General features: G+C 38.4%; 1 protein-coding gene across 1 annotated transcript in view; it reads right to left on the reverse strand.

Moving 5' to 3' along the window:
* b3glcta (beta 3-glucosyltransferase a) overlaps positions 1 to 26,450 on the reverse strand; it is a 219,188-nt gene that overhangs the window by 40,772 nt on the left and 151,966 nt on the right. The window contains exons 7-11 of the mRNA XM_017708577.2: positions 22,894 to 23,030; positions 21,141 to 21,204; positions 16,494 to 16,625; positions 5,426 to 5,495; positions 3,390 to 3,503 (exon numbers count right to left, since the gene is read on the reverse strand). Coding sequence (XP_017564066.1) covers positions 3,390 to 3,503; positions 5,426 to 5,495; positions 16,494 to 16,625; positions 21,141 to 21,204; positions 22,894 to 23,030 — 517 coding nt within the window. The remainder of the gene's footprint in view (positions 1 to 3,389; positions 3,504 to 5,425; positions 5,496 to 16,493; positions 16,626 to 21,140; positions 21,205 to 22,893; positions 23,031 to 26,450) is intronic.

A 26,450-nucleotide genomic window follows, 5' to 3' on the forward strand; every position in this document is an offset into this window, starting at 1 on the left:
GGAGAAATCTCTGTAAGTAAGCGGCAAGACAGAAAACCAACATTGAATGCCCATGACCTTCCATCCCTCAGACGGCACTGCATTAAAAACCGACATCATTGAGCAACTGAAGTTGTACAACAAGCAAGAATGGGAAAGAATTCCACCTACAAAGCTTCAACAATTAGTGTCCTCAGTTCCCAAATGCTTACTGAGTGCTGTTAAAAGGAAAGTAACACAGTGGTAAACGTGCCCCTGTCCCAACTTCTTTGAAATGTATTGCAGGCATCAAATTCAAAATGAGTGAATATTTGCAAAAAACAATAAAGTTGATCCGTTTGAACATTGAATTTCTTGTCTTTGTAGTGTATTCAATTGAATATAGGTTGAAAAGGATTTGCTTTGATTCATTGTATTCTGTTTTTATTAATGTTTTACACAACGTCCCAAGTTCACTGGAATTGGGGTTTTAAATTGCGGCTTCCATAGCAACAAGCAGCTAAACTTTACTTTGACTAGTAGTACATGCTATATAGATTTTGAAATACAGGCTTATTTAAAATAATAGTTAATTATGAAATGGAAATTGCACTGATTTTAAGAGAAACTTATTTGGGGATAAATATTTGAGCATTTGTTCAGAAATACCAACAAGTGATTGGAACCTGCAAATCACTGATCAGGCCATTATAAGAAACAATGCCAACTACTACCTACAGCACCAGAGAAAGTGTTCTGTCTTGTGGTTCAGCATTCTGTCTGTTCTGGGACTCTGACTTCTACATATTTATGCAATCTGATGCAATCTGCTAGACTAGTCTCCATGGCATCGTCATGGATGTCTCTCACCCAGCTTGCGTCCTGTTTTCCCCTCTCCTCTTTGGCAAACGCCTGCAAAGCATCAGAACACACAGCACCAACTGCAGAAACAACTTCTTCCCACAGACCAACAGGGGTCTAAATCAGTAAACACAGACTGACTGCTGTCTCTCTCCACCTCCCGCTCTAGATATCTTTCTTATTTTGAGTGCCACTTCCACTCTGTACTTTTTTACAATATGCATCACGGATAATGGACATTCTATTTATTTTGCCACTTATTGTGACTGGATTGGAAGCTGGATTTTTTTTTTTAAGTCTCAAACTTTGCTAACGATCAGGACAAATCAACAACTCACTCCACCACTATTCCTGCCTCTCAGCTCTAGTGTCATTAGTAAGTTATGAAAGAACACAAATATAGTCATATTAAATTTAATTCTAATTATGAGAATGACCCATTGTGAACCCAGTATCGTGAGTCGAATCACAGGGTGAGCATCTATATCCACACCTACGGTCTATTCTATGGTGTACTGCATTACTACACACATTCTGCACATTAATTCTGATGCTATTTCTTTGACACTGTTGGACTGTATTTTTGTATATGGCATTACATTCCCTTACAAGAAATCACATGCATTTCACGTTTGATCACATTTGTAATGTGTTATAAATACTGTGTATATATGCGATCACGTGATAATGTGAAAACTATCATTACACGTGATATAACAAGGGGATTGTTACATCAGTATGCTCACATGAATAATAAGATCACATGACAATGTGAAAATACAAAATCACGTCAATGTCAATGCAACCACATGGTAAAGTGAACACGAAATTACGTGTGACTATCAATATGTGACCGTGTGGAAAATGTGATCAATGCGAATCTATGAAATCACGTCAATGTCAATGAAATTATGTGACAAAGTGAATGAGATCACATGTGACTTATATCACACATGAATGTCATTATGTGATCACGTGACAATGGCGATGGTTAACGTGTTCACATGACAATGATAACATGACTATACAGGACATCGTGGGAGTAATGTGATCATGTAACATCATGTGAATAATTAAGGGCAGTCGTGGGCTGGAGGTTAGGGAACTGGCCCTGTGACCGGAAGGTTGCCGGTTCGATCCCCAGGGCCGACAGTCCATGACTGAGGTGTCCTTGAGCAAGACACCTAACCCCCAACTGCTCCCCGGGCGCCGTGGATAGGGCTGCCCACCGCTCCGGGCAAGTGTGCTCACTGCCCCCTAGTGTGTGTGTTCACTGGTGTGTATGTGGTGTTTCACTGCACGGATGGGTTAAATGCGGAGGCTGAATTTCCCCGGTTGTGGGATCAAAAAAAGTATATCTTAAAAAAAAGTATATCTTAAGCATGTGACATCACATGTATTGTATGTGATTTTGTGGCATCATTTGAATAACATGAACACGTGACATTGAATTATAAGCTGCACTTAAATTGTATTGTATTGCACTGTGTATTGTAGTTTATGGTATTGTATTTTATTGTATTTTATTGCATTGAATGGCACAGAGTTCTGTGTTCAACTCTGTTCCTTTTTCTCTCTGTATCTATAGTGACATTTTGTTTCTAGCAGTATCTGAGCTCAGGACTGTCTTTTCTCTAAGCTATTAGTAACTAGCAAAGATACATTCTCTAGATAGACAAAGCACTTCTTGTAAGTCACTCCAGATAAGAGCATCTGCTAAATGCTGTAAATGTAAATGTGACAATGTAATTACAACTGACACTGCGAACATGTAATTATAAATTTTAAAAATGAGGCTCATGTGAAAGGTCTGCATGTGAAAAAGGTGTGAAAAATAAGTGAAGGGTCTCTCTGTATTTGCTCTCCCATCCATTATACATATCGCTGTTGTCGGATCAAAACCTCCAAAATGGTAACTTTACAGGAGAAGGAAAAAACATACTTTACTTTTAAGGTAAGTCAATGGAATCAGACTTTTTTTCAAGTAATGTTGGGTCATTTCTTTTGCTCCAATCATCATGAAATTTACATACAATGTAAAGGGCGACTGGTAATTTCAAATTATGTCAAAAACAGAAAAATTTCAAAAATGTAACACTCTTGCACGGTTTTACTTGCCAGGATTAGTAAATGTCTAAGTAGTAAGGGCTCATATATAATTGATGACCCTCGCCCTTGTGTAAAATGTCAAGACAAGCAACACCAAAAATACCCAGGCGGAATGAAGTCAAACCACACATATCAGCTTTAGTATGCAAAAAAGAGGTTTTCAGAACCTACATATGAATTTTCTCCACATACGTCGGCATCAAAGAACAACAACAACTGTTTCCAGGAAGCACAGGGAATCTATCCAAATGATCTTTTTCTGCCATATGACTTGGCAAGAACCTAGAAGTCAGCATCCTCAGGAAATACGTGGAGGCACACAACATACCAAGCCCTTTAGTTTCAATTATGGCTTTGTTTTTTGACATTATGTTCATCAGTCTAATAAGCATATCTTCTAAATTTGTCTTTTGTAGAGACATTCATTCATACCAGGGTGTCTTGAGAAAGCAGGAACTGACCTCTGTCTGTGTTGGGCACTCCGAGATTGATGGTCGGTATTGAAGGATCAGCATGGTCGCTGTAATACTCGAGTCGGGAGGCCTGTTTCTCCCACGTCTTTTTCACCACAGGAACTACAAAAGGACAATAGACAAACAATCAACAAACACAGAGAACTTGCCAAATTTTCACATTAAGTGCTGGCAGACAGCTTTTATTCTATGTCCGCCAATTATAAAGATTTACTCAGGCTGTAATGAATTCTATTCCAGTTCAGACAATCAAAGATTTACTAGTGCTTTGTAATTGCAATTACTTGGCCTAATGTCTACAGTAGACAGTCATTGCAATGCCATCATCTTCAAATCAAAGCACCTAACATCTGCAATTGAACGTGTCTGCTTCTCTTTGATGACACACATATGTAGTCGGGGGAAACACTGACACTGGATGCACATTATTACAAGAATCAAAGAATTGTTAGCTATTGAATAATATGAATTCAATTATTCAATAGAAACACAAAAAATGGCTTATAAACGTGGCAAAACAATACAAACCAGGACTGAACTGATTTTTTTTTCAGTCAATCCAAACAATACCACCTAAAGGTGATAAATGATAGTTTGTTCTTTAAAACACATTTCACTTGTCTTTTCCAGCAACTTATCTGAAACAGACAGCAACATCAATGCCTTTCAGCCAAGGGCACTCACTTTCGTAAAGCAGAGCACCAAAAGTAGACATTTGCACTACTTTTCATTTCCATCCAGCACTGACTACAATTCACTGGCTGTAAAAGTCAATGATAGTCACTTTTTTCATTCTGCTAAACATGTCCTGACTGCACTGACACAGGAGGCAGTAAGCCAACCCAGCAGACTCAAAAAGAAACATACTAGAGCACACTGAAAAACAGCTTCAGCTTCATGATTCCAGTTTATTAGAAATACATATCTTGTAATGTGACTATCAGCATATAGGTGCACTTTTATAGAGTTACAGTTGGCAGTTTTACAGTTTTAATCGGGCCTGAAATTTTGGTTCAAACACAAATACAGCCCGAGGATTTTCTGTCTCAGCCCAAACAGAACCGGACAAAATTCAAACTCTCAAAAAAACCCATCATGTTCTGAGTCTATAACTGCCATGAGTACAATAAAATTCTGCCTGAAACTGACCCGAACTGGCCAATCTCTACCCAAAGTGCAGAAAGTAACCTGAGAATTTTGCTACTGTTATAATAACAGCTCACCAGATTTCAAATAAATAAAACAGAAAACAGTATAATACAATAATCAGATGTCCAAAATTAACATCCACTTTAACAAATCTTTTCATCATTCACTTTTTTTTTATTTAGGTAAACTTTCTATACTGCACTATTCTTGTGCTGATATTTGTCCAAATTCAACAGATGAAGTGAGGAGGCAAAGCTAAAGTGGGAGAAAATGCAGGGGAGAGGGCCTGAATGAATCTTCTTCAGAATGTTGAAATATTTCCATTGTCGACAGATGCAATACCCAAAAACCTGAAAAATGGGTATTCGTAATTTCTGCATTGTAGTTTTGCCTTCAACAATTAAATGGTTGTGTAGAGAACCAAAAGTGGTTCTTCTCTGGAGTTGCTCCAAAGAACAAACTGACCTGATAGATCTTTGAGTTCTCTGTAAAATTGCTTTACGATTGTCAATTTTTTAAAATTATAATGTCTAGTCTCAGCAAAGAATGTGTTTTTTTGGACATATGTATTTATTTGAAAAAAAAAAAAAACCAAACAAACAAAAAAACAATCAACATCATGGTGAGAACAAATATGGTCAGACTGCTGAGCAGATAACCAATCTCTACAGATACCTTGTACAGATGCACTGACTGGGTACTGTCTTATTTAAACAACTGTATTAAAAAAGCACATCTGGAATGTCAGTGTTTAAAAATAGAAATGTGTCCCAACAATAGGAAACAATCTACACAGCACTTTCTCAGAACAGCATGAACCAAACTGTATTTCTGCTATGCAAAGAAAGAGCATTATTCACATGAGGAAAGCTCACCTCTTTCCAAGTGGAACTTCTTACACGTTTTCACGGCCACAAATATGTCCTCTCTTGTAACAGGCTCACCCTGGCGAGAGAAAGACGACATGGTTCTGACACTCTACATGTGCACCATTAAACCTATATAAGTATTATATAGCATAAGAATAAATACAGATAAACATAAATATAGGTAAAAAGTAGCAAAAATGTCTTGTTTATTTTTTTAAAAGTTGCTATGAAGAAGAACATGGGTTTTGTTCCTGCTGTACTTCAGCCACTGCATCTGACTTAAAGGAGCATTCCATCCTAAAACTAGAGTTTAATGTGTCATCTGGCATGTTATGTAGTATTGTGAAGTGGAGCATTATATACGTCCACTTGCTCAGTTTGACAGAATTTACCATTTTAAATCATCGTAAGGTATCAATTTATCAATATACATTCACTACAGTTCCTGGCATGTATTACGTCATTTAACCAATGGAAATCCCTGTGTTGCCAACCAATCCTGACTGCCAGCCAGAAAACAGATTCTAGATTTATTCATCAAAAAATGAATGCAGGAACCAAACTAAGGTGAGGTGTCTGGCCAGAAAGCAATCTTGAGTAATACATTTTCTCTACTGTAATGATCTGAAAACAGTCAGTAAAGGTAAATGAGGACAGCTTTGGAAATAGTTAAGCTAACCAACATCAAATCACAGGGGCCTTTATTAAGAGTTGTGTAGATTTGACCATCCTCAATAACCTATGAACAACGTGTTACCAGGCTGTTGTTATGGTATCCCAGGTGGTTACTAAGATCTTGCTAGGACATCGTTATGGTATCCCAGGTGGTTACTACGGCGTTGCTAGGCTGTTGTTATGGTATCCCAGGTGGTTACTAAGATGCTGCTGGCTGTTGTTTTTGCATTCTTGGTGGTTGCTAAGGTCTATGAGTTTCAGTGTGAGATTCCATTCTGACATTTGTGGCAATTAGAGTCAAACTTTCTCTACATTCCACCATTCATTTCCTATGGAGGAACAAACTGCTAGAATAAAAACAAAAATTGTACAAACAATTCCAGCAGCACAAAAAAAATATTCTTGTATAGGCTCTACAATTATGCAAACGGCCTGCAAGCTGTGAAATCATTAGTAAAAAAAAAAACATGTAGAACACTAGGCTGGCTTCATCCAGACACCTTAATTATGAAATTAACTGCTTTGAATGACCAACCATTCTCTGTTGTGGACGTTGTTAGATTTCATTGCATATATTGTAGCCTACATACTGTAATTATTTCAGTCCCATCAATTTGTCTTATTGAAAATCTACATTACCAACAATAAAGATCTATTTTATTTATTACTTTGGACTTTTGATGTTTAGTTTGTTTATTTAAAACATAAACAAAATGATATAGTGAAAATGAAAATATAGTTTAAAAAGAGATTTTTCATTTTTGTGCATCACTAATTTTCAGCTTTGATAGATTTATTTACATATCAAAGCAACAACAGCATTCAGAAGTAACATTATTACTGGAAAAGAGTAGCTAAAGCCACATTTTTGTGTCTTTCCTAATTTTCTGTACACAACACAGAGACACATACACAAATACACCCAGAGGGACAAACAGAGAAGCAGACAGCAGGAGCTTGATCACGTTCAGGAAATGCCAGTTACTCAAGTCAATAAAGAAGCTTTAGCATGAACAAGGGAATCTAAGGTGTCATGTGTATATCTCTGTATGTGAGTAAGATCCCAGCAAGCCATTACACGGTGCTGAAGGAGGCAGAGAACAAAGCTGAGATCATGTCAACTTTGAGGAGAGTCATGCTTCAGCAGTTAACAGGTTTTGCAGTGAGTGCACAGAGAACCAGGGGAAGTAGTGATGAGGAGGATGGCATGAAAAATGTTACAGGCCCAGACTGAGATAACCTGTAAAGTCATGTAGTGGAGAGCTAGGCAAAGCAGGTAACTCTGTGCAGCATGTATGTTTAATCTATACTGCAAAAATGATATCTTAATCAGTCAAATCATCTTAAATCTACTGAGTATATCAATATTCATTTTGAGATTGCTTTAAAAATAAGACTAATAAGAACACATATCTATATATTTTGTACTTGTTTTCAAGTCAAGTTAAACAATGTCACACTATTTTGCTTGTTTCAAGCATATATTTATAGCATATAAGCATATAAGCTAAGTGGACAAAAAAATAAGTCACCTGTGACAAACGTACCTAATAGGATGTAATACATCGACAAGCATGAATAACAGCTGCGATTTGATTTGACGTGGACTGGACACGTTTCTGGATGTTGGTGACAATGTTCAGCCACTCTTGCATCAAAGAATTGTGCAGTTCTGCTAGATTTCATAGATGTCTTCCCTGGTGCGTCACTTGTTGTTCCAGGTAGTCCCACAGATTTTCAAGAGGATTCAAATCTGGGGATTTTGCAGGCTAGGAAATGTTATGTTCCTGAGTAAGATGATGAGCAAAAGGCAAAACCTGGTTCAAAGTAGATATTGGCTCAATGTAGGCACTGTGGTTTAAATTTACTGTGACCTTAACCAAACTAACCATTTCCACGTAATTAAAACACCTCAGAACATCACAGAACCTCCTTCAGCTTGAACTACACCTTGAACACAGCCCTCATTGAAGGCTTCCTGAGGTCTACGATGAACATGACGCCCAGCATCATCCACATGCAGGCAGAAACAAGATTCATCTGTCCAGATAACACATTTCCAGTCATGAACAGTCCAGTTTTTGTGTCTCTTCTCCCACTGTAGGTGGGTAACTTTGTGAGCAGAAGTGAGCAAAGGCCCCTTGCGTGCCACTCTGCTCCATATGTTCATGGTATGCAGTTCCTTGTGAAGGGTTCTTTTAGAATTTGGTTGTGAAGAACCTGTGTCGACTTCAAAAAGCAATCCTTTCCTAGAAGCAAAGAGATTTTTATTCACAAGCCATAAAACACACTGGCATTCCCTGTCCATCATGTTTCATCTTTCAGCCACAATTCTGATGAGAATTTCCTGTAGACTAGGATTTTTGCCAATGCTGGTAGACTTGGTATTTGACTGTACGCTCTGATGCACCTGCAAATTCAGCTACTTGCTTCACACTATGGCCTTTGGCATGCCTTAATGCCCTCATGCAAACAAGACATTCACTGCACTGTGCCACGTTTTCTCAATCTATGAAACCTGTCACACAGAGATCATCCACTGAAACTACTATCACCTTAAACAAGCAAGGTGACTAATTTATTGTTTGGGGAACTTATTTGCCCCCATTCCTCCTTGTGTATTTCTGTACATTTGTGGCACTAAATAGTTTCAGATAGTCATACAAAATGTAGTATAAGACAAAAAAATTACATGAGGAAACACCAAACAGTTTTTGAATGATTATCACATTTATTGAAGGAAAAAGGTTTTGCAACACCTACTTCACCCATTTGCCCCCTGGGTTGTGCCACCCTTAGCAGCAACAAATGCAATCAAATGCTTCCTATAACCTCTGATCAGTCTTTCACACCACTGTGGAGGAATTTTGACCCACTCTTTGTTGCAGAATTGCTTTAATTCAAACACACCGGAGAGCTTTCAATAATAATAATAATAATACTTTTATTTTATAAAGCGCCTTTCAAGAGACCCAAGGACACTGTACAATACAAAAAAAGTAAAACAGATAATACATTAAGATTTATAACAATATATAAAATAAACTAAGAAAAAAAAAAAAAAAAAAAATATATATATAAAATAACAACAATAAAAATAAAACAATAATAAAAGACTTAACTAAAATAAATAGAAGTTCGAGAGAAATTCTCACTCAAATGCTAGCTGGAAGAGATAGGTTTTAAGACCGGCTTTAAAACATGATAGAGATGATGATGTACGGAGCTGTAGTGGAAGCCCATTCCAGAGTTTTGGGCCAGCAACACCAAACGCTCTATCACCTAGAGTACGGAATTTTGTAGAAGGCACAATTAGGAGATGAGAGTAAGAGGAGCGTAAAGTGCGAGTTGGAACATACATCTGAAGTAGATTACCCAAATAAGTGGGGGCAAGATCATGGAGAGATTTAAAAACAGTTACCAGTATTTTATACTGTACTCTAAACTGGACTGGAAGCCAGTGGAGATCCCTCAATACTGGTGTAATATGTTCCCAAGATCTTTTATGGGTCAACACCCTAGCAGCAGAGTTTTGCACATACTGCAGTCTGTTTAAAAGCCGGGTAGGGAGACCATGCAACACTGCATTACAATAGTCTAATCTAGAGGTCACGAATGCATGAGTAATGATCTCAGCAGCAGCAGAAGACAGAAATGGGCGAATTCTGGAAATGTTCTTTAAATGAAAAAAGGCTGTTTTGCAGACATTTTTTATGTGGGGTTCGAACGACAGTGTTGTGTCAAAAATTACACCCAGATTTCGAACCTGAGCAGAGGAGGAGACAACAAACCCTGGTATAGAGAAAGCAAGGCTACTGAGCTTTCTGGCAGTAGCAGGAGAGGAAATCAGTATGGCCTCAGTTTTAGTACCATTAAGGCTTAGAAAGTTTTCAACCAGCCAGGCACGTACATCAAGTAAACAGTCACTTAGCACAGCAGGCGGACAGGTATGAGATGGTTTAGAGTAAACATAGATCTGCACATCGTCCGCAAAGCAGTGAAACTGGAGCCCATGCCTTCTAATGATGTTGCCAAGTGGAAGCATATATAAAATGAAAAGTAGAGGGCCAAGTACAGATCCCTGGGGGACACCACGGGACAGCGCACACAAATCAGACTTGTAGCCACCAATAGAAACAAACTGCTGCCTATCAGATAGGTAGGACTTAAACCAGGAAAGAGCGGTGCCACTTATACCTATAAGTGTCTCAAGCCTGGTAAGTAGCAGGTTATGGCAAACAGTATCAAACGCAGCAGTCAGGTCTAAAAGAATCAATACATTTAGCATCCCCTGGTCAGCAGCTAATAACAAATCATTCACAACTCTGAGTAGAGTCGTTTCTGTGCTATGGTTCCTCCTGAAACCAGACTGGAACACTTCGTACAAATCATTCGATTCCAGATGTTCGTGTAGCTGAGAAGCAACCGTTCGCTCTAATACTTTGGCCAGGAGTGGAAGATTAGAAATGGGCCTAAAGTTAGCAAAATTCTCAGGGTCAAGGCCAGGTTTTTTTAGCACAGGAGTAACAGCAGCTAATTTCAAACAGGGAGGGACCAAGCCTGCAGTGAGTGATGCATTTATGACCTTGGTGATAAGGGGACAAATAGCAGGGAGACAAGATTTCACCCACTGTGTTGGAATGGGGTCTAACTGACATGTAGTGGCTCTAGATTTCATAATAAGCTCACCAACAAAACTCTCATTAACAGTAGAAAAATTAGAAAGGCAACTACCAGAGAATTGAACAGAGAGAGATTGATGATTCAATATAGGCCGCGTAAAAGCAAACTGAGAGTAAATAGAGTCGATTTTCAGATTAAAAAAATTAATAAACTTTGAACAGAGATCAGCCGAAGGTGTTAAAGGAAAACAATTCAGAGGGCGGATCAGCTTATTAACTGTTTGAAAAAGACCTCGCAGATTATCAGTGGAGCACTGAATGACATTTGAAAAATAAAGTGTTTTTGCTTTTTGCAGCTCCTCTTTATAGTAACCAACATGATCCTTATAAGCGAGGGCATGCACCATCATGCCAGTTCTCCTCCAGCGACGCTCAAGCAGACGACCAGCAGACTTTAGCTTGCGCAACTCTGGTGTAAACCAGGGGGCAGACTGGGTGAAAGATACTTTGCGAGTCTTTAATGGTGCCAATTCATTAAAGATAGCAGAGAGGGTAATGTCATAGTGAGTCACAAGCTGGTTTACATTGTCACTATTAAAGTCAGAGTGATCAATCTGACTGAGCATGTCCATAAGGACAGAGGAAGAGATGTTTTTTGTATTTCTGAATGAGAACTGTCGTGAATTGCGCTGCCCACGCTGAAAACATGGTAGAACAACATTAAAAAACACAGCCTTATGATCAGATATAAACAGCTCAACTCCATGCAGGTTAGTAGGAGTTATGCCAGTAGAGCAGACAATGTCCAGTACATGACCTTTGTTATGGGTAGGAAAATTCACATTCTGAACAATGTCAAAACAATTAAGAAGATCTAAAAAACTTTTGGCAAATGAGCAGCTTTCGGAGTCAACATGAATATTAAAATCACCAAGCAGCAGCAAATTTGAGTACACAGGTATAAAAGAAGAGAGCATGTCAGAGAGTTCAGAAATAAAAACAGGCGACATTTTCGGTGGTCGGTATATGAGCAGAATTAAAACAGATCTAGAGGCAGTAATGAGCAATGAAAGACATTCAAATGAGGTCAGAGGGGGAAGTGGGATCGTTCTAACTTTAAGATTAGATCGGTAGACCACCGCAAGTCCCCCACCCCGACCTGTTAAACGTGGTTGACATACATATAAGAAGCCCGCTGGTAAAGTTTGATTCAGCGCAAAATAATCATTGGGTTGCTGCCAAGTTTCTGTTAAGCACAGCAGGTCAATATTGCGCTCCACAATAGCATCAGCAATGAGTGGTGCTTTATTATTAAGGGAGCGCACATTCAGTAAAGCACAGTTAACATTAAAATCAGTGTTCAAAGCAGGCAGATTTACGGTTTTAACGTAGTGCAGTATCCGACCACTAGCTCGAGTAGATATTCCCATAGCAATCGTACGACGACATGAGGTCCAGAGTGTAGAAATAGTATTCGCGTGCTGCTTATACATAAAAGTCCGGCCTGAACCACGGTGAGAGTATTTAGGTCTCCGCAAAATGCCGAGGTTGCGAAGATGATAAAGCGAGTCCGGGGGTTTACACCGAGTGTTTTGTAGAACATATAGTTCAATAAAAGAGTACCTTAATGTCCTTACTGCCATGCTGGAAGCCTCCATAAGAGCCAAAACAGAGACGCCGGGCCAGCAATGATTCCCGAAATCCAGTGGGCAATCCCAACAGCGCGAGCAGAGTCAGGACAGGGGCGGGTAATCCAAATGTTGACACCGGTGCCGGCCCACGCCACAGGTGAAGAGATCAAACGGTCTGTAAGAGCCAAAACAGCGACGCCGGGCCAGCAATGATTCCCGAAATCCAGTGGGCAATCCCCACAGCGCAAGCAAAGTCAGGACAGGGGCGGGTAATCAAGTACCGGTGCCGGCCCACGCCACAGGTGAAAAGATCAGACGATCTGTAAGAGCCAAAACAGAGACGCCGGGCCAGCAATGCTTCCCGAAGTCCAGTGGGCAATCCCAGCAGCACGAGCAGAGTCAGGACAGGGGCGAGTAATCCAAGTGTTAACACCGGTGCCGGCCCACGCCACAGGTGAAAAGATCAGACGAAACAAACCCAAGGGAACAAATGTCGCCCACAGAGTACAAGATCCTAATCCAGGGTGAGCAATACGAGTAGAATTTTAACTTAAAAATAACCTAAAAAACTAAAACAAAAACTAAACCTAATTCAACATAAATTTAACAGGGGAGAAGCGGCAGCCAAACGCGCCAGCGTGTCTCTCGCAACCCGGAAGTACCGCTATGAAATGTGAGGGCTTTCAAGCACAATCTACCCATGTTTAGGATCCTGTCACAGCATCTCAACAGGGGGTCAAGTCAGATTTTTGACTAGGCCACTTAAAACTTTTAACTTTGTCCCTTTTTGCATCATAAAATGTTGACAAGTTAAGTAATTTCAAACAGATGTGCATGCTGTACAATGTACAATGCTAATTGGTGGGGGTATATGCTTCCATTACTTGATAGCTACAACTGCATAGCTGCAGCAGAACTAAAGCAGCAAACGTCTGACACCAAACATATTTTGGCTAATTGACTACATTTGGCTTAAGAGATGGGAAATAGTGTAAAGTTTTGCAGTAAGTATTAAAGTAAGGAATATAGAAGAAGATATTACTGTTTCTATTAAATGTGTTACAATAACAAATGTATTACAAAAAAAAAAAAAAAACACTGCATAATTGCAGAGTTAAATGCTTAAAGGAAGCACAGTTACAGGTCAGTGGAATAAGATAAGAGCAGTTGACTTGATAAATGTATTTCTTCCCTGAGATTTATGGTAATCACTGTTCAGGAAAAGAGGATTAGAAGATAGAAGAGAAAGGCAAATAATGAGAGGCAAAGTACTTTCTATTGCGCAGCAATAAAAGCTAGAGAGACCATTAGCGATCTTCCACTTAGTGATGGGAGGGTGATCTCATCTCCCTGAATGACCAGTCTCAGGCAGCAGCTCTGAGCTTGAATGTGAATTAGTAATTATAGTGTAATGAATTCTCAGCAGAACTACAGCACCATAAAACACCAAGCAGCTTGAAACTCTCGACATTTTTTGCTTGAATTTGTGTTTTTGAGCTAAAATAAATTGGCATATCCTTCCATGATGTCTATACCTATTAAAAGGCTTAATACATTTTCATGGTTTTATATATCTTAAACAGTCATAATTCTAACAATGTATATCAATTTCCAATCTCTCTGTATCCCTTAGAGTTTTAAAAAACAGGCTGTGTTTGTTATTCTTTCTTTAAGACTGATATATGTAAATGATCTCTGTTCAGAGTGGCTTCCCTGTGTTGTGCTATTCAGACTGAAACACTGCTTATAACTTCAGGGTGAGTGGGCAGGCCTAAACTGCTGTAAACTGAATGAGCAGATATAAATACAAATACATTTGTTTTCATAACATCCCAGAAACAATGAATTCAGGCTTTTTTGGAACTTCCCTTCAATGTCTGGAATGTAAGGTATGGGAAAGTTAATGGCATGTTTTGGAAACAATGTTTATATACTGATGATTTTATTTAAAGGGTAAACATTAAAACTAAAGTTTAAAAATGTGCAGCCCAATGACCAGCAGTTTCAAATCTTGAAATTTTTGTGATTCTGTAAAAGCAGGTTTTGGTCAATCCACAATGGTTGCTAAGGTGTTGCTAGGACACTTATGGTATCCCAGGCGGTTAGTAAGGTGCTACTACGCTGTTGTTTTTGCGTCCCAAGCGTAGGTGTAGTATGTCTATTCAGCCTTTAGCCTGTGGTCAAGCTACAGTCCAGCTGGTCAAGCTACAGTCATTAGTTGCATTTATTGCTGCTAAGGGTGGCAAATGGGTGAAATAGGTGTTGCAAAATGTTTTTCATTCAATAAATGCGATAATCATTAAAAAACTATTTTGTGTTTCCTCATGTTCTTTTTGTCTTATACTACATTTAGTGCCACAAATGTGCAGAAATACACAAGAAGGAAGGGTGGCAAATAAACTGATGATAATAAATTAGTCACCTTGCTTGTTTAAGGTGATAGTAATTTCAGTGGATGATCTGTGTGACGGAATTCATAGATTGAGAAAAGATGGTACAGGGCAGTGAATGCCTCATTCAATGTGTGGAAAATGGGTTGCAAAATGGATGTTAATGACTGGCAAAAAGGAGTGACTGCATTTGGGCAACAGACTATAGTCTGTAATTAAATGTGAGGAAAACTCAGTTTTTCCCCAAATGGGCCCTTTAAAGTAACATCACAAGAGGAGGAAAAGTTATAAGACATAATAATAATATTAATAATATTAATCTCATGCTGGTGGCAGCTCAAAGTGCTTTACAGACAGGTGATAAAGCTTAACAGTAATACAAGAAATTATGGGTAATTTAAAATTCTATAAAAAAAATAACATCAAATTGCAAGAGGAACACCAAGAGATGCAGATTTTTAATTATATGCTAGGTTAAAGAGATACGTTTTTAAAAGTTTCTTAAAAGTTTGAACAGAGCTTGACTATCCAGTAAAAGATTAATTGAGTTCCACAGTTTAGAAGCTGAATAACAAAGAGCCTTTCCACATTTTCTGTAGTTTACGGATGGTGTTTGCAGAAGGTCAATATCTGTAGATCTAAGATCTGACTCTGTGATGTAAACGGTGCTTTAAGGTAATTTAGAGCCTTAAAAACATATTATTTTATTATTGTTTTCTTAGGAAGCCCAGTACGTTACATTAGCCCAGTAAAAAGAGAAATGTTACAAATTTCACTATAGTTTTGGAAAGACACTAAACGCATGCACTGCCTGAAAGGGTAAATTTGCAGATGGACCAAATTAGTAGATCACAAGCTTTGGATTAATTTATTCCTCCATCTGTGAAGATGAATTAAGCAAGGTTCAACTCTATGACTGAGAATGCAGAGCAGTATTCAAATGAAGACAATAATGAAGAATGAAAAGTGGAAGTCAAGTGAAGACAATAGCATTCCAAATCCAGAAACTGATAAGAGCAACCTGAGGGAAGCAGTAAGATGAGAGTGGGACATGGATCATCCCAGAGAATTCAGCATACCTCAAGGAATCTCCAAAGAGTCCCATTAAAAAAACAAACAAAAAAAATCTTATCCTGGCAAAAGCACATCCCTGATCTTGCACAAAGTTAAAGAAAACTGCCACTTCATCATTCCAACCTCACTCTGGAGCTGCCTGTTCTCTCTGGCTACAAAACTGTTAATGTAAGCATTTTTGTATTGATATATGTGACAAAAATATATGGATAAAGTTTATGGAAAAATAGCCATAGACCTTTCAAGTGGCACGCATAAATCTGTAATTGTTCCATATTTAAGATAGTGATATTAAAGCTAAACACACTAGGAAAGGATGTAAGAAATTGGGATCAAACCCTGAACTTTCGAAATTTCATAAAGAAAAATTTATTTTTTACTTTTGGGTTTGATATTGAGCCTCTACAGTGAGCAGCCTTGAGCAACTTGTCCTGCACAGTAGTGGCCGTGCTGGTGCAAGATGTGCTGGCTGTGGTTGCCAGGTGTTGCAGTTACCTAAATTGAATGTTATAACTGATTACAACATTATTCAATAAAGAATGCACTAATTTGTTATTTTGGGGTTTGATATTGAGCCTCTACAGTCAGCACTGAGTTACTTTGAGCAACCAGTCCTGTATAGTAGTGGCCATGCTGGTGCAAGATATGCTGGCTGTGGTTGCCAGGTGTTGCGGTTACCTACACACAGTGGTGAGTGCGTGCTAACGGCGGTGGCGCAGTGCTGGGCTGTGGGGGAATTCTCTGGCAGTGTACACAGCTCCGGAACCGCAGTCAGCCTTGGCCCTTTACCTTCATCCCAGATATACAACGCCACCTACAACAACAGGATGTGCTTAACATCAGTGACAGTGATTCACCACTCTGGAAATATTTTACAGAGTAATTCATCAACCTGAAGATGCTGATTCAATAAAGTTGACTTTGAATATTATAACTTATTATGTAAATATAGAATACACTAATCTTCTGGACATATACACAACTGTGCCAAAGTTTTAAGCTGCAGTCACACTAGACATTTGTAGTTCAAATCTGTTCTCTTAGGTGCAGTTAGTAAAGCAGCTGAGTCTCTAAACACTAACAGTAGAAACACAGTTCTTAAATCTTTACAATGGCTTTCATGTAGTTACAGAAAAGTGCTGTGAGTGGTCTATAAATCACTCAGTAGTTTAGTCTCATATACTTAAAGATTACAGAGTAAGTCGCTTGGATCAGTGGGCTCCAAACTAAGCATAGTAAAGCAGCATTACGCTGTTGTCAGAACAAACACCTCATATCTCCAAAATGGTAACTTTACAGGAAAAGGAAAAAAACTACTTTACTTGTAATGTAAGTCAAGGGAACCAAACTTTTTTCCAGGTCATTTTGGGCCATTTCTTTTGGTCCATCCATCATGACATTTACACACAATGTAAAGAACAATGGGAATTTTCAAATTATGTCAAAAATGAAAAACGACAAAAATGGAGATACAAGGTTTTGATATGACAGTGGCGATCAGCTGTTATGCAACATATAACTGGAACAAACAGCTGGAAGATCTTAGATTTGCCCCAAATATAGCAAATTTTACATTCAAGTTAAAACCATGTCTCTTTCACTGAGCTCTATAACTTGCACTCCATTCTTAATGTTTTATGAGATCTTTGTCTTCTATTGCGTTTTCACTCTAAAGTACTGTGTCTTTAATTGTCCATTTGCTTTTAGTTATGTACAGCACACTGAAGTGCCTTTGTGCATGTACTATGCTATACGTATACTTGTGTTCAAATGCACTTAGCCAAGGAGCTAGCACTGCAGTTTGCAAACTGGCTAACCCAACTAAAACAAACACTAAAAATAGAAAAGTAAAGATAATAATGCAGTCTCCAGTTCTCCCCGCAACCCAAGAGCTTAAGCAGCTTAGATAATGTGTGTACATGTGTGACAATTTAATACAATAAAATGTGAATAACATCACTACTAAACATCAACTGTTCTTCTTTCTCGCTCATCTTGTGCATCACCTCTTCCAGCCATTTCTCTGCTGGTGGAACACTCAGGTCCATTAAAGCCAGCACAGCCAGACATGCTAACAGCTTTTTCCTCAGAGCTATAGAGCTCATCAACCACAGGGAACACCTCACACTTTAAACTGAAACCAAACAAACCTCCTTACTGTATTACAGTAAAACTCATTTGCATAACTGAACAGATATTCATTTTTACAAATGCATATATTATTTAATATTTTTCTGTATATAACACTTATAGAATACACCAATCAGGCATAATTTCGTGTTTTCGTGTTTTCCTACTTTTTCTTGTGAATTTCCCCGCTGTGGGACTAATAAAGGATTATCTTATCTTATCTTAACAACAGGTGCATCTATTAGAGTGGACAGTGAGTGGACATAGTGTTTAAAACTCCAGCAGCACTGCTGTGTCTGATCCACACGTACCAGCACAACACACTCTAACACACCAGCACCACGTCAGTGTTACTGCAGTGCTGAGAATGATTCACCACCCAAATAGTACCTGCTCTGTGAGGGTCCATGGGGGTCCTGACCACTGAAGAACAGGGTAAAAGGCCTGATATGCATGATTGGTGTATTTTTAATAGATTTTAATATCCACAGATTTTCTCTTTATCTCCTTTGACACTGGCTCTTTATTATTCATTCTTATTATTCCATCTAAGCGCTGGCTCTATTATCAGGAGATCGCGAGTTCTATGTCTGGTGATGCTACAGCCGTCCGTCTGCTACAGGAGTCCAAGAATTGGCCTCACTCTCTGGGTGGGTAGGACGGCGCACCTTCTCTTCCCATCACTCAATGCAATGCTAGTCAGTGCAGGCATCTGTCAGCTGACGTAACAGATCTGGCAGTTGGTGCTTTCCTCCGAGTGCGTTCGGCTGTGCTGTGACATTGTGTGAGCAGCAGCTCAAAAGGAAGCAGTGGCTGGTTTCACAGGTTTCAGAGGAAGCCTGTGCTAGCCTTCACCCTCCTAGTGTTGGTAGCATTGTGTGTTTGAGGGAGTCCTATCTAGCAGGGGAATTGGAGATGACTAAATAGGGGAGAAAATCGGGTAAAAAAAAACTCCTTGTATTTGTAATAAAATGGCAAAATAAAGTGACACTGTTTCAGATATTTATATTATATTTATTTATAAATTTAAAACGGTTATAAATGGACAGAACCTTGGAATGAAAGTTTTGAATGACATCCTTTTCATTTCATGCCAGTTATTCTAATGTTGGAACTCACATCTGAAAGACTGCGGAATGAAACCAGCTTCTAACTGCACTCGACCAATCAGTAGCATCCTGAGGCATCACAGCAGGACTGGCTTTAATTCCAAATCATCATTCTTTTGCCAAATTGACATGTATTATCAAATTAAAAGCAGATGAATTAATTTATTCATAGGACGTTTAAGTGTATAAACCCCCAAGCTGAGGGTTAGTCTGATATGACTACAGAGCGTATCTTTAATTCAAACAGTCATCCAGTTTTTTCTACCAAACGCTGTAAGAGATGCAACCGAGAGAAAAATTCTCTGACAGTTCAGAGACGTTTCATATACAATGACGTGAGAATATATAAATATATAAAAAGGTGAATATCAGAATGACAAGCAATGAGAGACAGTTCTCTCAGAGAGTGAGAGAGAGAGAGAGAGAGAGAGAGAGAGAGAGAGAGAGAGAGACAGAGAAACATGCTATGAATATGATTAAGTTTCCAACAGAGACCTGAGGATAAACAGGGGAGGAAAAAGCCTTTTAAGAGAGAGGCTCAGCACACAAGGAGAAAATAAAGAGGGATAGAGTTGAGCTGAAGATACAAAATGTCCCCAGCTCTGCAACGTGACTGACGATTTCACAAAGGGGAGCCGAAGGGATGTAAAGCCTCCGAAAAAGAATGGAAGCGCGACAGTCTTTATTAAAACAATTATCACATGCTTGAAAAAACACACAAGCCTCATGAGCTTAAAGCACTAGCTCCCAATCTTGTACCCTCTCAGAAATGAAACTTCTTGCTGTGACCCCCCTCTCGCTCCTTAAATACACATGCATATGTGTATTTCCAAGATGAACAAGTGACAATTTTAGGCTTAATATAAGTGACAAAAAACATCTGCCTTAAAAAACATGTGAACAGGTAATTGGCAAAAAACAGACCTTTTTCAGAAATTTTTATTGTGCGTTCCAGGTATTATCAATCATACTGCAGTTGGGCTGTTTAGATTAAATAAAAAAATAACTGAAGAACTATTGAGTAAAAATAACAAAAAAATGTAATAAAATTACATTTTTAGAAAATGAAACTTTATTGAATTTTCTTTTTAATTTTGATTGTGTTTCTCTGTACTTCTGTACTTAGAAAAGAACAGAAAGACTATAGACACATACATGCACACTAGTGAATACACACTAGGGGGCAGTGAGTACACTTGCCCGGATAGCAATTGGGGGTTAGGTGCCTTGCTCAAGGCAGCTGAGGGGATTGAACGTCAGCTGAGGGGATCGAACCGTCAACCATCTGGTCACAGGGCTGGTTCCCTAATCACCAGCCCACAAATGACCCAAGAAACAAAGGCGACCGCGACTGTGTTGAATCTGACATATCATCAAAGAGGAGGTTAAGGGGAATTCCACCAATGGTTCTAAATTTCACCATAAATAAATGCTGATGATGTACGGTGAAACTTTTTAGATGAAACAAACGCTCAATGGACTGTCAGTAACATGTCAAAAACACATGAGGATTAGGATTAGGTTTTGGGTTGAGGTTAAGATTGGGGTTAGGTTTAGGGCCAGGGTGAGGGTTACAATTAGGACCAGGGTTAGGTTCTGGGTACAGTTGGGTAAGGTTAGGGTTAGGATTACGTTCTGGGTTGAGGTTAAGGTTAGGGTTAGAATTAAGGCCAGTGTTAAGGTTGGGTTTAGACAAGGCTGGGTAAGGTTAGGTTTTGTGTAATGGAAGTAACATATTAACAATACATCTAGGTAATGTATCAACAGAACAAGACATTTACTTCAGTTTATTCAGATACTCTGCTAAGAGTAAGAGTAAATTAATCCTCTACAAAGGACCACTCCAAGTGAAGTGTTTTGTCCCATACCTTGCAGTTGCTTAAATTTACTCAAAAAAGAAAAAACAGGCTTTAGGTCACATTTTTCCCCAATAATGACGGCTCATGAACAATAAAACACAAATGCAGCCACTGTTGTGACTGAAGAAGAGGCTTCATCAGTGAAATAAAGAGCTTAAAGGTGAATTTAAAACTTACTAACTAACAAACAAATACACAGGTCATTAGCAAAAGTAATCATGGTTTGCTTACCTCGTGTTTCAGGTCTATGGTGAAGTCTGACTTTAAAGGCTCCTGCTGCACCTTATTTGCAAGCCTGAAATGAGAAAATGACCAGTTAGCCATATCCTACCCAATATTTAATCACAACTGCATTCAGAGACTTTGTCATTGCCCCTTTATTCCAGTAAAGTCTGCTCCCAGAGTAGTCGTTAAATAGATCAGCATGTGGAACTGGAGTTTTCTGTTACTGTGTTTTTTTTTATTGCTGTCTAAAAGCAGCTCCATGCTGCCTTTATTGTTGGATGCAGTAAAGCATTATACTCAAATCTCAGCAATGACTTGCAAGTAAGCCGATGATGTTGATTAAATGGTAATGATTGCCATTTTGGGAATGAAAACTAACAGAGCTGGAGAGGACCAATTAAATTTTTAACATGCTGCTAAATAAAATAAATAATATGTACATGTAGTATTGTATTAGTGTTTACTGTTGGATTTTTACAAGGCATTTATAAGCCAGTCGGTTTCAATAAAGTCAATTTTGCATTGTTTTGCTGGTTTGTAAGTTCAGTCTAAGTGCTCTGATGGTTCAAATGAGTTGTTAAGTTCCATAAATATAATATTTCATGGTTTCCCACAGTCATCTATAGCTGAATTCCATAGCAGATTCATTATAACCATGACAAAACACCTTTTATACATTTAAAACGTGGACATGGCTTTAGAAGTTATTCACTCGCTCATGTATAGCAGTCTGATGTCTCGCCACAAGCGGGAGCTATTCGACTGCAAGCCACTGTTTGCACACTCATTCAGATGGCAATTCACCTTAGTATAAAAGCACAACCTATTAGGGATGTAATAATAAACATGTCATACTGAACTGCACTGCAGCATCTCATATTGTATTGCATTGTTGAGAGGTTAAGATTGGGATTAGGATTAGGGCCAGGGTGAGGGTTAGGATTAGGTTTTGGGTAAGGTTGGGTAAAGTTAGAGTTAGGATTAGGTTTTGGGCTGAGGTTAAGGTTAGGTTTAGGATTAAGGCCAGGGTTAGGATTAGGTTCTATTGTCTAATGTAAGGTAATGTAAGTAATGTATCAACAAAACATCTACATGATATTTACTTCAGTGTATTCAGATGCTTCACTACTGCTGCTTCACTGATATGTTGTTGATGTGTTACTGATACTCTGTTAAGAGTTTATTAATCATCTGCAAAAGACCACTGCAAATAAAGGAGTGGCTTTACGTCACATTTTTCCCACTAATGAATCATGACTAGCATGTTAATTTGTAGCTTGAGCATTAGATTGGGACAATGCAAAGCACAGCTTTTATGCTGAATATGCTACACAAATACAAATTACTTATAAATTAATTCGCTTTTCTCTTCCAAGGCTCCCTTATATTTAGTAAAGTAACAAAACAAGTAAGTTGGCCAAGGATGTTCCTTTAAACTTTTGCATTAGACTTTATTCTCATAAAAATGTGATGCCAGCTATGAAAAATCCCATTATTAGGGGAGAAGAGTACATAAAACATATATATTATTAAATTAGTCAATACTTGTGTTAAAGAATATCTGCAATTTTGGCTTTTAATTAGCAAGAGAGATGAGGTGAAAATGGGGCTATTTGTGATAGTAATTGCTGCTTTAGACTAATAATTACAGATACAGACACAGGTAAAACCTATTACCACTGTTCCAAAAGCCCAGAACACAAAGGAAAAGAATGATCGATGTGGTGCTGGTTTACAAGGCGGTGTGCTGAGGTCAGACCTGTTGATGAGGGGAATGCTAAGAGCCCATCCTGCAGAGAAGTCTGGGTACTTGAAGGAAGAAGGGTTCTCTGCAAAGGCATAATGGTGGATGATGGTGGATTCATCATCGTGTAGTGGTTTGCCAAGAAACCACTCCTAAAGGCAGGGAGAGAGAGAGAGAAGCTAATCTCAGGGCAAAGAACATCCATTATGTGCCAGCGCAGTTCAATCTGGTTCTGGCAGGATGAAGAAACAAACAAAAATAACTCACTCTGTAACGTGGAAGAAGCATAATCATTCATGATAAAAGTCCTATGATAACAGTAATGCTATAGCAGTGGGACAATATGGGCAAATATTTATATTACAGTATAATTAAGGTTTTTGACAAATTCTGATATTTGAGTATCCATAAGGGTTGTAATAATGTCCAGTTAACTGCAGAGAAGGAAAATAAATAAAATAAACCAAGTTTATACAACATATTTTATATAATGTAGAGCTGTAGGCTCAACTTTTTAGGTGACAGCACTGATGCTGTGCTAGATGAGGAACTGACCAGGCCAGTGGTGTCCAATCTTGTCTGCAAAGGGCTGGAGTGGCTTCAGGTTTTCATGCCAAACATGCAAAGCACACCTGATTCAATGTGCTTAATCAATTAGTGAGTCTTCAAATAAGTGATCATGTGGATTGGACACCACTGGCATAGGTCATAAAATCATGGCTTCCACACTCAAACAGTGCACTGAAAGTTAAACAGGATGTTGTGCATATAGTTGTGCTATCCCCTGACTTCTTAGCCACATCCATTACGATGCATCCTCGGCAGTATGATCATGTTCTTAAGTAACAGTGCACATCCATAGAGTCTAATATAGTGTATTTATGTTGTTTTTTACATTTGTTTTGTATTTTGGATTCTTAAGTAAATTAATTTTGTAGATCAACAGTGGTGTGTTATTCTAGGATGTCCCTTCACTTTTAAAATAACCATATTTAACAACTGAAGTAAATCTGAAATAGTTTATTTGCAAAAAAGTGAAATGAACAACATATGGACAGATGTGAAAACTGCTTTCTAACCCAAATGAGATGAAGGAGAGAGCATTTAAGCTTGAGTCAAGCAAAAACAGTACAGTCTCAGAAAAAAAGGTACGACACTGTCACTGGGGCAGTACCCTTCTTGTCACTGTGGTGGTACCCTCACGGGTACATCTCAGTACCTTTACTCATGGAACATAACTGCACCATAATCCACTGAAATAATATTTTCTAAGATGTATTGGCTCCACACCCTCTGTCTCACCTCCAGGCTTTTTATCCAATGGTTCTGTTTTTAAAAAAATAGTTTATAAAAAAAAAAAAAAAAAAAAAAAAAAAAAAATATATATATATATATATATATATATATATATATATATATATATATATATATATATATATATATATATATTTTTTTTTTTTTTTTTTTTTTTTTTCCCCACTAGGAAATACTTATATAAGGTGCACAACTGGACCTTAAAACCACTGTTGTACCTTTGAGGGAAAGTTTACACTGTTTGTACCTTGATGAACGAATCATGTACCATTCAATGTGCATCTCTAACACTTGAGCTTTCACCTACGAGTGTCAGATGCCGCTAGATTGCCGTAAATATTTAGGCCCAAACTGCAAGACCACGTTACCTTAATCAGCTGGCCAAGCAGGGGCGTTATAGGCAGTGCACATATGCTACACTGTTGGCTGACAAAGAGAGACCTTCCCTTCTACCCCTTTTCTCTCTTTAACTCACCACATTCTAAGGTTTGCTGCTCCGACAACAAACTGGACTAACTTGCCTCAGAGTTCAACTCACTACATGGGAGGTGAAAGGCTTGATGTATTTTGTGCTGACTGAACAGTAAAGTCCATAAGTATTTGGCCAGTGACACAATTTTGGCATTTTTGTCTCTATACACCACCACAATGGATTTGCAATGAAGCAATCAAGATGTGACTGAAGTGGAGACTATCAGCTTTAATTCAATGGGCTTAACAAAATTATTGCACCATTAACCCATTAGAAATTACAGCTAATGTTTTACATTAGCTGTAATTTCAGAGGACAGGATGGAGGAAGTGTCCATATTCGCTGTATACCTTGCAGGAAATTCAGAATACGTGACACAAAAGTCTGCCATGTTTCAACACTCATGGGCTTAGCATGGTTAAGTCGCACTACAGTACATTCAAGTTTTGCTATTTACAATTACATTAACAGCCCAGAATGATTCCAAGTGAAGTCCAGGTGTGATCCTGTTTTGTAGGATTGTCTTCTTAGCAGCAGTAAATCCAGAAAACAATAGTTTACTCTGTATAGCCTTTTACCCTATATTGAACTTGTCATTCAGGAGACACAAACATGGGTCATAATTATATTCAATTTCTAGTAAATCAGACAACACTCAATTTATATATTTCCAGAATTTTTCAACCAAGGGACATTCCCAGAACATGAGTAAAACTGTACTAGGAGCAGTGTTAGTACATATATGACAATAATGGGTAGTTTGGGGCTTCATTTGAAATCTCAGTATATACAGTATATACAATATACAGTGCAAGGTATGCTCTATAAAATACCTTGAAATAAATTCATGTGCTAGATTTTTGGATGTTCTGCTAAGATTAGACCAAACAGCTCCCCATTCTGGAGTATAATTTAAGGCAGCAAGCTCCCTGCTCCATAATGCAGTAACAGAAAGAGGTTTCATAGTAGATTCAATCAACTTACAATAGGACCTAGCTACACATCCTTTGGAGGGCATATATGGTTTGGTCCAATCCACCATAGGATGAGCAGCTATATGAAAGCCCTAAGGAACCACATAGACTTTAAGTACTGATTTTAATTGCAAATATACAAAGTACATAGAAGCAAAGAAACAAAATGTAATCTTTAAGGTCTAAAAAGAGGGAAAACCCTCATCGCCATAAAGATCACCACAAACATTAACATTAACCCTAGAAGACCAAGAAGGTTGAAGAAAAGGTTGTGCACCTCTAAAGAGGTTGTAATTATGCCATAATGGAGTAGAATGACAAAGTCTGAAAGGACCTTCATTAATCTTTCCATATGGGCCCAGACCTTGAGGGAATGTGCAAAAATACTGCCGAATTTCAAATCTAAATTTTTAGAACCAGTACTTATAAATAAAATCTTGTAATCGGTGTGGCCTTACTAAGGAAGATTCAATAGTCCTCCATGGGATTCTGTACTCTATGTCAAGCCAGTACCACAATGCTCTTATCTGAAAAGACAAAGCAAGATTTAAAATTTGGTATAACTAAGCCACCCAATGGTTTTGGCAGCTGCAATCAATATCAGCAAAATATTTTGGGGGAGGGGGAGTGGTAGCTTAAAAAACAGGAAGTTCAGCTAGGGCAACACATTCATCTTGACTGTTACAATTTGACCTTAGAAGGACACTTTAAGGCTATTCCAATTTTCATATCATGCTTGATCCTACTTAGTGTACCAATATAGTCTTCTCTGGCTGATTTATAGATATCAGGATAAATATCAATGCCAAGGT

This window comes from Pygocentrus nattereri, chromosome 17 (genome assembly GCF_015220715.1).
Source record: "Pygocentrus nattereri isolate fPygNat1 chromosome 17, fPygNat1.pri, whole genome shotgun sequence".
Classification (NCBI taxonomy): Eukaryota; Metazoa; Chordata; class Actinopteri; order Characiformes; family Serrasalmidae; genus Pygocentrus; species Pygocentrus nattereri.